At 42.7% G+C, this 13,544-nt stretch overlaps 1 protein-coding gene across 2 annotated transcripts in view; it reads right to left on the reverse strand.

Annotated features, from left to right (window-relative positions):
* Window positions 1-525: 525 nt before the first annotated feature.
* The window catches only part of MYO5B (myosin VB), a 155,972-nt gene continuing 142,953 nt past the window's right edge, over window positions 526-13,544 (reverse strand). For both annotated transcript variants that reach the window (XM_050912846.1, XM_050912847.1), the window contains 8 exons: window positions 12,886-13,029; window positions 11,611-11,762; window positions 11,195-11,284; window positions 8,765-8,915; window positions 7,300-7,585; window positions 5,979-6,153; window positions 4,933-5,013; window positions 526-4,156 (listed from right to left, as the gene is read on the reverse strand). In XM_050912846.1, coding sequence (XP_050768803.1) covers window positions 4,004-4,156; window positions 4,933-5,013; window positions 5,979-6,153; window positions 7,300-7,585; window positions 8,765-8,915; window positions 11,195-11,284; window positions 11,611-11,762; window positions 12,886-13,029 — 1,232 coding nt within the window. In that variant the 3' untranslated portion in view covers window positions 526-4,003. The remainder of the gene's footprint in view (window positions 4,157-4,932; window positions 5,014-5,978; window positions 6,154-7,299; window positions 7,586-8,764; window positions 8,916-11,194; window positions 11,285-11,610; window positions 11,763-12,885; window positions 13,030-13,544) is intronic.

Genomic DNA, 13,544 nt, shown 5'->3' on the forward strand with positions numbered 1-13,544 from the left:
TTCATGGCAGTTCATGCAATTCATTTTAATTAGGTTATATTTATATGCAATGGCAAAATGCTTATTTTTCAGTTAAATATGGTCTGAAAGAATAAGTTTGCACAGTTTTGTTCATTTACTATTGAAAATGGAGGAAAACAACCTGTTGTTTCAAGTGCATCTTTTTCACTTGTATCTTTTGCAAATCACACAAACGGAGGGTCGTATCTTGCAAAGACTTTAGGTGGTGGTATGATTTCAGCGTTTAAAGTTGCAGTATCAGGAAAGGCAGCCACTATGCTTAAACTCTGAAACACGGCCACATTTTGGTACCATTTCACTCGTACAAGGAAGTTATTGTAGATACAGCGGAACAAACTGCACGAGCAAAAAACGTTTATGATGTAGGATTGCATAAATTCAGTCTTGAGGTCTAATGTTCTTTTCTACAGTCAACTACTACAACAGCTTTACCAGCCGAAAGATAAGCAACCTCAGCTACAAAATGCCAATAAAAGAAAAAAGAAGAGGGGGGGGGGGGGAAAAAGCAAAGCTAGTTTTTGGTGAAAATTAAGCGTGTACGTTGTTCTGGATGCTTTTCATAGGTCAGACAGCACATGCCTGAACTCGCGTTTGAAGTGTTGGTTTCACAGCGATGGTAGTTTTTGTGATTTGGTTTTTGGGGCGTTTTTTTCTGACTCCCAATAGTGCTGAGATACATTATACATGCAAAAATCAGTATGGGCCAGTATTGTTTTTGTCCTAGGAACTTCAAAGTGTTTTTGCAGACCTCCTCAGAGTGAGATTTTATAAGCAGACTTATAAATCCACAGACAACTTTTTATGACAGAACAATAAAAATATTCCCACATTTTAACGCTTGTTTCAGAGAAACAGCAGTTGAGAAGTCAGTTACCTTAGTAACAGCTAAAGGCACACAGTGGGAAAATGCTCAACTTAATAATCAATATTTAAAAATGAAGACAGAACTGGAAAACAGCCAGCTTTCTCAAAGCCATGCTTTGTGTTAAATTTGCTTTTTAAATAAGTGCCAATCTGAGCAAAGAAAGGCATGCTTGAGCATAGCAATTGAACAAAATTAACATTTAAAAACAAATTTTAAAAACTGCTAACAGAAAACCTAACATATATTAAAGATATTTCATACAGAGTCCTCTTCCAGATGGATTTTAATGGATAACTACATTATCACAGATCAAGATATTAAATCCCAGTTCCCATCTATACGTACCAAGAGTTTCTAAGAAAGTCTCTTTGTTGTACATATAAATTATGATCCTGAAAATGCCAGTGAAAGACCATTATCCCCTAAAAGACCATTAACCCCATTTTATAATTGCTATCAGCAACAAAATCGTTGCGGAAGAGGATTCTGCAGCAAGCTGTCACTTAGGCTGAACGACAAGCATTGGTTTAATCAATCTGTTGGGAATCGCACTCTGAATAATTTACATCGGAGAGAGGTAGAGACCTGAAGAGCCTGAGAGGAAACTGCTGGCCTAAGATGAATTCTGAGAAATAGCACTATGTTAAAACCGCCTTACAGAAAGACTGAATTCTGCTTTGGATTTTTTTTTTTTATTTTTAAACTGTGATGACTACTATAGCGTGGAAAAAAGGGATAAGATGCAATTAAAAAAATTAAATTCAGAGCAATGCAAAAACATTCATTTGCAAAACGTGAAAAGAGGTAGGTACAATAAATAAAGGTCTTGTAGCTGAGCAAGTGACGGAAGAGCGTGGGCTTGCTGGGCACAGACAGCAAAATGGTGGCATCATCCTCATTGTACATGAAGGGGAGATGAAGGCACTACTGAATACGTGCAGTAGATGCAAGTGCTCAAGGACTGTCGTTTGGAGGTAGTGCTGGTACTATACAAGCAATAAATTTTCTTCTGTCATTAGCTGGGTGATGGTTAGGGGAAAAGATAACTTCTCCCTAGGGAATGGCCTTAAGTCTGTCCTTCACTGGTAACAGCTGTACTAAACCCTAGTCCGTTTGGAACAAGGTATTTACCCACCGGCATAGACCAACAGAATTCTTCACAGCACTCAACTTTTTCTTTAAAAATGTGCTTTTTGGATAGTAATATACATATATAGTACATACAGGACTATTACAGTTTGTATATACATAGATTATATACATGATGTTTAAATCAAAACACACTCCTCATCTAAAAAGGTGACTGCAGCATGGCGGGATTTAGTGTATCTGTAAGAGACTTCACATTCTATTTTAATCCTCTGAGGACCAGACAGGGTACCCGGTCATAAATTTGCTGTTTGGATAGGATTTACACCAACTAAAAGTAGTCAGATGCGGAGAGGTTTTTTTGAAAGCTCTTAATCATCGTGGAATTGCTGAGACTTCAGGAACCACAACCACAAAAGCGGGTAAGTTAAGATCTACTTAGACACGACCATTATGGAAGCGGAAAGGGCGAAATGCTCGCGGTGCCGAGACGAGCGGGGCTTTCGCTGCTGCCAGACATCCTCGCCGCATTTTGGCACGCTGAGCTACGGCAGAAGCATCGCCGCTCTGAACGGTCTGCAGACCGATCGCCATCAGGATCGTTGTACAGCGTCGCTCAGCCCCGGGAACCCACCTTTTCCCCTTCTCAAGCAAGGAGAGCGGCTCCGCAGTAACTGAGGATTCCACATGTCATGACAAGTACCAAGAAAAATCAATGACCGCTTTTGTGAGTAGCTGGGCCCTTTCAATGTCTACCTGGTGAGGTCAGAGGGTTCGTTCGTTTTAACTTACAAGTTAGGTAAAAAAAAAAATCCGAACAGAATTTGAATTGATTGCAATTATTCATTAAAGGTTGTTGTAGACAGAGTTCGTGTTCACTCTCAAAGAAATGGCTTACATTACTAACACACTATCTTACAGTTTTTTTGTGTTAAAACATTTCACTACTTATCCATTCCCTTTTGTTTTTAAAACTTTTTTCTTTTTTTTTTTCAAGTATTCTTCATTTATCTAAACCCTGTATTTGCACAACTGGTAAAATTCCGGATGGCTATTGAACCGAACAGAATTTTTCCATGGACTGCGATGGCTAGGACTAACCCACTGAACATAAGTAGGACTGGGGACCCAAATATTAAACTGGGTTGCCTTAGCATGTCTTATGCTAACTTACGAAAGTTTTTGACTTTTAAAAGCACAGAGAAAGCCAACAGTAGGGATCAGGATGATGCTCGTCTATACTAGAAGCAGGAGGCCTAAGGCAGTCCCTTGTCTCGAGATTATTTCACTAGGACAAAACGTTTGCAAGTCACTAATGTAAATTTGGTCAGGGAGGACTGCCAATTTATTTGAACTCCCATGAAGCAGATGCACTGGATGTGGGTAAGAGGAGCAAGAGCATTCCTCAAACATAGAATTTGTGGCAAATTCCACGTCAGTGGAAACAAGTAGCGTCCAAGCCCGTTACCTTAACCGACGTGATAAATACATACTTGCACCTTCTGCGATTTACCTTCTCAACTCACTATCGTGATACAGTTACTAGCAAGAACAGGAGGCAGGATTGCATGTCCCGTTATTAATACATACAAAACCACCTAGCTATTAGACAAATTATATGTCCTTCAAGGCAGCATAAGTGTCTCAGATTTTGTTTTTGATTTAACCGTTACTTCTTCATAGACACCTCTGAAGATCAAAGTAAGTTGTCTCCCACTCACCATTCTTTTTTGTTAGTGGCTTTTGGAGATGATTATGGGCTTCGAACTATGTCAACATAAAATCAAGCAGTAAAAAATAAATCTACATTTCAAGTATCCTTATTTCTGAGCTGCAAATTACCAAAAAAATCACATACAGATCAGTCTCTTTTGTACTGTACAGTTTAGCATCCATTTATTACTGTGTACTGGTTCTTCCATAAACCTGTTTGGTCCATATTTAAAGAGCTCCTTAAATTTCTTTTGTGATTTTTCTTTCTTTGCTGGAGGTCTCTGGGTATGAGAGGTGGGCTTAATTATACTTTCTTCAGACTTTATTGAGAAATTCCAAGTTGAGAGAAGCAGGGAGATGAATAGAGTCCATGGTTATGGAGGATGGGTTGAACGGGAACAAAACTGGGAACATGTGCTTGAAGTCTAACAGCAGCTGCGGAGGGTCATTTCGCTCTTGCAAGTGCGTCTATGAGGTGGGGGAGAAGAAAACAAATTTAGTGTCAGTTGTTGCCTCTTCTTTGCATTTGTCACGTTTAACATCATCAAAGGTTTGAGAATGTACACAATTTTAGAGATATTGCAAAAACCGGTGAGAAGTATTTTGTTCTCTATTGCAGCAGCCTTCCTCTGAGCAAATATTTACAGGAACTTCTACATAAGACTGTAGGAGACACTGCTTCAGAAGAACCTGGCTACGTTTTCTACATGACCACGAAGCAAGACACAGGACTTGGAAACAACATGACCCCCTTGCGCAGCAAAAGCGGCACTGCGTGATACCAGCAGACTGCTTTTGATTCAGCCGCTCAGTGATGGAGACATATTCTAGGAGTAGTTGAATGCATTTCTGTTTCCTTTTCCTCCCTCCTCCTTGCGAGCATTAAAAGATGTTTGGTTTTCATTTATTTATTTTTCCTTTAGTTGCCAATTTCTGCCTTGCACCTCAGAAGTAACTCCATTTCACCGATGCTTCGCTGACTCCTGCAACCTCACTTCTGAGTCGCGTAGCTACTAAAGAGCATTGGATTCGCTGAGCTGGGAACTTAGGTGCTTATTGCTCTTCGTGATTAACAGCCTGATTAGCCCTGCAGCTGTATGTTGCGAGTAAGCGTGTGCACACACAGAGCACTAAATTCAGGACAACATGCAGCAGCATGCCTATTACAAAATGCCTGAGTTAGTAATGATTTAATACAGACATCACTAGTACTATCTCCTCCACTTTACAGCCCTTTAACTTACCTGTATGTCTCGTATGAAAGCTACTGTCACACGTTCTTCAAACTCATTCACAGGAGTATAGAGATTAAGTATCTTTACAATCTGTTGAAAACAAAATAGGATTACAGACAGTCATGAGAAGCCAAAGTTTTCCAGAATACAAAGCACCACTAACAGTTTGTCTTGATATGGCCATAACAAGCCTCCCATGACACTACTGAGAAGGAGAAGCAGCACAAGTATCATCCTGGTGTTCCTTTGCCTGCTGTAAGGTGTGGTAAGCCTCTATGGACCTGTCAAACTTACTCCTAATGGCAACACTTATAAATTGGGAACAGACTTGAACAACAGATTTATACTGGGACTCCACTCGGTTGGCACATGGTGACATGGATGACCACTTCCCAGTACTTCTGATGTCACCTCTACAACACTTCTCCTGATGCTCCCTCACTCCTGCTCCTCCCCTACCACCCCTCGGCTTCTCTCAGGAATGCACGTTCAAGACAGAGAGATGGAGATACAGGAGAAAGGATCTCCAAGAACCACTGGAGATCAGCTCACACCTCTCACTTCTCCCTTCCTACGACATTATCAAATTAAGGCCAGGCAATCCAGCAGCAAAAAACCATGAGTTTATATCCTCCTGGAATGGAGTCTCAAAGTTTAAGGTCAGAGCCAGCCAGTTCTCAACCTCCTGCCCCAAATATGAATCCTCGGTGGGCATCCTGCAGACCTAGCCAGGTTAGACCTTGGCAAAAGACAACAGGTGGGTTTAAAAATCCCAAGTGTCCGATTTATACCATGAACTCCTCAGGGCTGGGTTTCATCTTTGCAGATTTCTGGAGCTCCAGCGCCATCAGCGGCACTGTAAGAGAGGAGCCACCGCGGTGAGCACCTCTGACAGGGGCCAGTACCGAACATCAGCCCTGAAAAGGACCGGTTGTCCCCACTGTGGGAACGGCACGCTGAGTCTGGGCAGCGAAGAGCTGGCACCGGGAGACCACCCTTTCCCACTCCTTTAATTCTCGGTACCCTCTGGTGTAAATCTTTGCCCTGCACCCTACCTGCTGGGTCGTGAGTGATGTGCACAAGGAGCAGATGGCCTCGGCATCTTCCGAGGTTTTCTTTTTCAGCTGCAGAAGCTGTGCTGCCTGAATCAAGGGCTCCAAAGTTTGTGCTGCTCCACTCTGCTGCAGATTCTTCCCACGCAGCCATTCCTCCAGCTGGCTTATGTTAAACCTGGGTAAGCAACCAAGATAAGACATGAGCTGAGAGCTGAGATAAGACGTAGCATCTCAAAAAATCCTCTATGAGACTCAAGGTATGTTGCAGTGCTGGTATATGTGGCTTTGTGTGATGCATATTTGTGATACACATGGCAAGAGACAACCAGACCAAAGCTTAATACTCAACAACTCAAAGCAAAATTTATACTTTATGTACCTCAGAAATACATGAGCCGTGTAACAGCTGAACAGCACAAGGGATGTGCTTTTCTACAGCATTCAGATTTGTTCAAGTTTCAGAATTCAATTAAAATTAAGCTTTAAGCAAGTTTTTAAACGCTAACAAAATCCTGCAGGGTACCCAAGTACCTTTGAAAATATCTACACAAAAAATGCCTTTGCTTGTGCCCACTCCCAGGCTCAAGGGGAACATGCAAAGGATCCACTGTGGGAGGGGGAGAGGGTAGCAAAAAGAAGGTTTAAATCATTTACACCAAGAAGTAAGTTGATAGATTTATGCCGGGGCTGACAAATATTCACGACCCCTTTCTGGCAGGTTTGCACTAGCTGTCCTTTCAAATTTCAATCCTTATTACAACATTACGCTAAGACAGCGATGGGGCACGCGGGCCCCTGATCCCAGCCCAGCAGACGTCGGTGCTGCCACTTGCCTGCAGCTCACGAGAGGCCAGAGGCACTGCCTGCAGCAACAGGGGTTTGTCTTTAAGATCCACCTGCAGAATCGGAGCCTTTGACACTACAGCACTTGTTACATTCAAAGCAGCAGACACGGCAGCGGGAGAGAACCACGGAGACGTCTCCATCCCAGTGTTCAATCTATCCTACATCACTTGGTGTAGTCTTTGGGCTGTGCAGCCTTCTCGCTCAGGCTGGGTGAGGAAAGGCTGGGGAAAGCCCACCCCAGAGATAATTACTGTAACATACGTTTAATTCACAAGCAGCACAGCAAACCGCATTGCACAGGCATTACTCAGTGGGGGTAAGCTCTAACTGCCACTGCATCAGTCTCCTGCTGAATGCAAACAGTTTCTCCCCTTACTTACAAAGCTGCATTTTATTTTCCTATTTTCCACCACCTTATAAAATTAACAAAACTTCCTTAAAGCAGGTACATTCCCGCCCCAAGCCCCCGTCCCACCTTAGCTGCATGCCCGTGCTCCACGAGCAGACATCCTTCCTCAGCAAGAGGTTGTTCAGGGCGACCGCGTTGATCATGTAGAAGAGTTGCTTGAAGACCTGCTGCACGATCTCTGGGTCCAGACCCTGGTCAGACATGATGCTGTGGAAGGTGTTCAGCTGGCGAATGATCGCGTCTAAGCTGTAGGAGCTGTCACCATCTGCCATGCTGGAGGAGCGATTCCTGTAGCCCATCGGTTTGACACCAGAAAGCCCCTGGATACTCTCATTTTCCAACACCGCAGACACTGAAAAAGGGGGGGGGCGGGGAAATGAGCTAAAAAAGCCTGCATCCACCTATTAGTCACTAAAGGTAAGAACCTATTCCTCCGTGGGCAGTGATAAACATGCAGCGGTCTCAGTGATGCAACACGATGGATGCTGGGAGGTCTGAAGGCAGGACAGATCCGTGAATTGCTAGCGTACTGTGATAATATGAAATAGTTGAAGCACAGAAAATATCTCTAAGATCACACTTTTTTTCCTTGGTGTTACTTCACAGAAATCCCTTACCATGCTGCAGAAACAGGGAAGAGCTCTCCTTGGAGTTGTAATCAATTCTCCCTCTATACCCACCACAGAGCCTTACATTCTGCAGTTAAAGTGATTAATTAGCTCAAAGGATTGAGAGAAATGAAGATAGATTAAACGTAATAAAATTCTTACAGCCTGACTAACCGATAGTGGAACAGGACAACCTTCTGCAAGGAGCAGGAGGTACATGCAGTGATAGTAAGGCAGCGATGCCATCAGATGCACCCAGAATTTGTGCAATGACATTTGGAGGGTAAAGGAAAAGAGTCCCAGATACAGAGGAGTCCAGGCTGTGAGCTCAAGGAAAACACCAGCAGCTAGAAAATATAAAGCACCGAGAACAGCCCCTCAATTAGCTTAGCAAGGAGGAGGACAGATTTAGTTGAGGAGGTAACTCTTCTCATACTGACTCACCCTTGCAAAACAAGACCTTTATTAGTCTCTTTTTCCTCTTCCCAATTCTCTCCTCCTTCATAAAGCACATTTCCACCCATAAAAAGCTTAACCATGAACCCGGTCTGGAGGGGAACGCTGTTCCTACGGACTCACCAGCACCTCTGTCACCTCTGTCACTACCTCCCCAACAGAAAGGAAGGAGGTGTATTCTATCGTGGGGGAAAAAAAACCTCATCCCTATTAGTTTCTGTGATGGGGGAAAATAAAAACTCATCCAGGTCTGCCTCCCTAACTCCAGGTCACTGCTAACACAAGGACCTGCTCCAAACCAAGACTTTTTTTGTAACGTACACCTCTTTGCCAACTGCAGGCTTTTCCTTTGGGGCGAAGTCATGCTAGCACTGTACAAAGGTCTGAAAAACACTCAGAGTAGATAATTACAGCAAAAAAAAAACCCCACAAAAACCTTCCTAAAAGCTAATGTGCTGTGAACTTACCGATCATGGGTTGGAGTATGCCCTCTGCTATCTTAATGAGCTGCTGGTAGATCTGGATGGAGAGGTGGCTCAGCACTTGGCGGTATTCGGTCAGGTCAAAGTTCTTCAGACAGTGCTCGTTCTGCTTCGGCGTGTTTTGTGTCATGAAACCCTGAAAAGGAGGAGATTAACACACCTGGTTTCCTTATTCCACCTATTTATAGTCCAGTGAAATCACTGTATTAAAAAAACCCCTTAGAGTACAATATATCCAGATATGTTACCAAAGTACATTTTTACTCTATTACAGAAAAGATCAGGACTCATAAACCACCTTTGATTTACTCAGCCGTTTGTTCATAAATTATTACTGGAGGGCTGCTTTTTGAAGAAAAGCATCATTAAGCGACAAGTTTTTCATTTCAGCTTTAGCAAGGAGCAACATTTGTATTAATTGCAGTATATATATGAACTAGGAAATGACATTTCAGTCCCTGAGAAACTTTTTTTAGCTATCTGTTTATCCCTGTGAGTCGCAATTATTTACGGGAAACCAAATATTTTGAGATTAAGATTTTAGAAAAAGAAAAAAAAAAAGATAACCACATGCTATATGCTTTGACAACATTTTAAACTGAAGTTCAGAAATCTCTCCAAGTAACTGAATTTATTCCCTGCCTTTTGCTGAAGGAGCAGCTGATCTCTGATCCTGCAAATGGACGCTGTAGCCCTGAGTTCTGGGCTCAGGCGTTAATGCCAGTTTTGCTGACAGAAGCAAAACTGGTCTAACTTCATTTTGTAATTAACACAGACGCTTTAATTGCCTGTTCATATGGTCTTATCAATTTGGTGCCAAAATGAGAACTATGCAACTTTTTTTTGTCATTTACTGACTAGCAAAATGCAAAAATACAACATGCACAATTTGAGTTGACTTCAGAATTTCTCCATTTTCCTGACTAATGAGGAAGTGTCGTGCTCTTTGTGCTGCAAGATTGCATTTAGTTTGGGATTTTCTTTTAAACCTGTTTTCTTCAAAATAGGTTGGATTTCAAACTAAAGACAACAGTATTTTGGAAACTGCTCAGAATGATTTTTCCCCTCTGTTTTTTGCACTAAATTATCAACTGAATTTGCAAATAGCTGGTTCATTTAACACAGGAAATCATGGCAAAGAATGTGAAATTTAAATTTGTTTGGTTTTTTCTTTCCCTGCTGGTCTTCTGGGGAGGATTTGCTTTAAATGTAATGTTGTTATCCAGGCAGAAGAGGGCAAACAGGAGCATAACTATTAGTAAGTATTATCTAAATTATTTTTCTTTTCAATTTAAATCTTGGAAGTCCAGCACTGAGATTTTACACACCAGTCATTATCTCGTAAATGATCCAAATAGTTAATTTGATTCCATGGAATTTTTTTTCTTTATTCTTAAAGCTTGATTGCTCAATATATCTAGCACATATCAAGACTAAAAGAGAAACGACATAATTTGGCTCCGTTGAAAATTTTAATACCCAGAACATATGGCTATAAGGATGGCAGTGTGTAATCTATTAAGAGGACTGTGATGATCTGAGTTTGTCAGAAGGGATTGGCTACAATAAAACTTATTTCAACTTATGAAATATTACTGCGGTGGCAAGAAATGCGAGGATTTCCTTCCCAAATCTTACATTATGATTATGCATTTTTGCTCTCTCAAAGTGTGGTTATTTTGAACTAGTCGAACAGAACAGGGAAAAAAAAAAAAATCAGTAGAAACACACAGAATAAAATTGCAAAATTTGGAACAGTCTTCCCTTGTCTAAAAATCTTGGTTAATGAAAAGCTGTGAGACCTACTAAAACCAGGGGAACAGCCTTCAAAACAGCCTAACAGAAAGAAATCCCCTGTTCAGACAAATCAAAGTGCATCATTGGCTATGAAATTCAAAATATTCTGTTGCGTGTTATGTTGTAAGGGTCCTGGTTTCAGCTCTCAAATGTCTTGTCTCAGTGCAATGCCCCATGAACCTCTGGTCCAGTTCACACCAGATTAGAACGAAGAAATTCTTTACGATGAGGATGGTGAACCACTGGCACAGGTTGCCCAGAGAGGTGGTAGATGCCCCATCCCTGGCAACATTCCAGGTCAGGTTGGACGGGGCTCTGAGCAACCTGATCTAGTGGAAGATGTCCCTGCTCATGGCAGGGGGGTTGGACTAGATGACCTGTAAAGGTCCCTTCCAACCCAAACCCTTCTGTGATTTCTAGGAGCTGCTGTTATAGCTCCTAGGGGAAGCTGCTGGTGCTCCTATATATAATTATGGCTAATTATATCCAAATTAACAAAGCAGAAAAGTCAGAGGTGACCCCACGCCATAGCCAGAGGGAAGCCACTAGACCCAGGAGACCTGAAGACCCTGCCTGGAGGAACGCCAACGTGCTCAAGATCAGTGACGAGTTTCTTACCGCGTCTCCGCTGTACTGCTTTAAACAGTGCAGGAGGCGACATGTATTCGCCAGCCAAAACGACGTCATCTGAAAATCATCGTTGTGTTTCTGGAGGAGTAAAATTAAAACATGTGAGACCCACTCCCCCTTCAGTGGGGGATGCTGGCATAGCAAGACAAAGTGATTTTGAGTTTCCCCACCTAGAATCAGGAAGCTCGCTCTCTGCAGATGGGCAATATGAGCCATTTGTCCCCTGCAAACTTTGTTTTTTTAATCTGTAAATGTAAACAATTTTATTGCTAAGATCATAATTCTCCTTGTTCTTCTAAAAAGGGTTTGAAAATCACTACGAGAGCTGAACATCACACACTTTGACATGGTTATTACCATCTTACACCATCTCCAGCCCAAGACAAGAGAAAACGGACACCTACCTTCAGCACTTTCTTAATGCCATTGATGGCGGAGGTGAGCAAGGAGTGCACTTTCTGGTCATCGTTGATGTAATCTGCGTGTCTGATGCACATGTAGAGGATGTAGGCAGGAAGGCAGGGAACAGTAGCAGACACTGCCTGGGGCTTGAGATCTAGAAGGTTCGGCATTTTGGGTTTTTTTGGTTTGTTGTTTTTTTTTTTTTTTTTTTTAAATCCTCTTAAAATTCTCCAACTGCCATATGAAGCAGGGAACACCAGAGCTGGAGACGTACCCAGGCAAACCCCTCTCCCCCTAGCCCTGGGGAAGCTGAGATTTTGGCTCTGCAGCTTGCATCCCTCTCTGCAGCGTGGACACAGAACCAGAGGTCCAACTGCAGGACCTGCTGGAGCCGGCCAAAGCAGAAGAGCCGCAGCACGAGGGCTCGGGAGGGTAGCATTGTCTGCACTGAAGTTTGTGACACTATCCCATTACACCTCACAGATGCACAGGTAGTACTAGATCTTCTTTACCATTTAAAAGCCTACCCAAAGCAGCACACAAATAACCCTAGAAAAGCTCCCTGAAGCTTTCAGGAATACCTCCCACAGGTTATAAACCCCCCCTCTGAATTCACGACTTATTAAATCACTCTGTCCCTCAAGATACTGAATCCTAATGGTAGCTGTGAGAATTTGCAGCCTCTAAAGCAAGAGCCTGTCTGAATAGGGGAACTTCAAAGACCACAGCAATGGGCTAGCACTACTCTTTAAGTACTTTTTAGATCCTCACTAGACTCTGCTGGGGTTAGAGAGTGATGGTAAATACTAACACTTCGCCAGGGAAGCATGACTTCTCTAACAGTGTTGAATAAGGGGATGCTGCAGCAATTCTGATCAGACCTTCCAGCGTAGAAGAGCTCACAAGTTTATTAACCGTCATCTGTTATTATCTCATAAACCAAACTACCTTTGTTCCATTGCTGCGCAAAATCCCCAGGGTCTATCCTTTGCTATCCCCTCCCCATCTATTACCACATCGTATGAAGCTCAGCAGGTTACTGCCTGCTCTGAAAACCACAGCCTCCTTTTTGTACTTTCCGTTTTTTGCTATCCCTAAGGATTATATCCATGCTGGTCTATCTGCTTAGTGCTGCGCTGCTTTACCTACCAAAACTGCCGTCACCATAAACATACAGCCCAAGGAGGGATTAATTTGAGAAGATCTATTTGCCTATCTTAAGATCTCCCAGGCAAGAGAAGAAGGAGCCAGGCACAGGAGCAGAGCAAGTTCCTCACCTGTAATGAGGTTTCGGATGAGGAGTGGCTCGTCTTCTTTATAATATTCCAACATGCCCTGAAAATCTTTCTCCTTCCTCTGGACAGCAACTTGCATGTTACGCTCATGCCGCCTCCTCTCCGCCGGTACCATGGCTTGGGATGCTGTGAAGAGAAAAGAGCACGAAAGGTGGTACCTGGTGATCGAGAACTATTCACGTCCTCTATTGGCCTTAGAGCAGACACCAGGTCAAAGCATTATATATTAAATTTCCAATCATGTCATCAGCTTTGACAGACTTATAAAAATATAAAGAACCAGGTCTTGAATTACCGGTCAGCAGTAGTTCTGACTCTGAATGAAAGAAAGAGTGCAAAAGTTGGACCTAAAGAGGAAAAGATGAAGTCATTTTTTACTTTCTAAGGAACCACAGGCTAGAAGGTAGTAACCCCATGGGAAGCTGTTCAGTGTATCATTTTCACAGAGGACAAAAACAATAGCCAGGCCATGAAAAAAATACCTAAGCATCACATCTTCTGGCTGGCTGTAAAGCTGAAGAACCGCGGTGGCACACGCCATTGAGCGCTGTGCTTCCAGAAAAGTTTAATAAAACAGGAGAGACCAGCGTGCGAGTACTGGAGCAAACAGCAGCGGGCTGCATGCAAATTACACTGACAGA

This window comes from Gymnogyps californianus, chromosome Z, assembly GCF_018139145.2.
Source record: "Gymnogyps californianus isolate 813 chromosome Z, ASM1813914v2, whole genome shotgun sequence".
Lineage (NCBI taxonomy): Eukaryota > Metazoa > Chordata > Aves > Accipitriformes > Cathartidae > Gymnogyps > Gymnogyps californianus.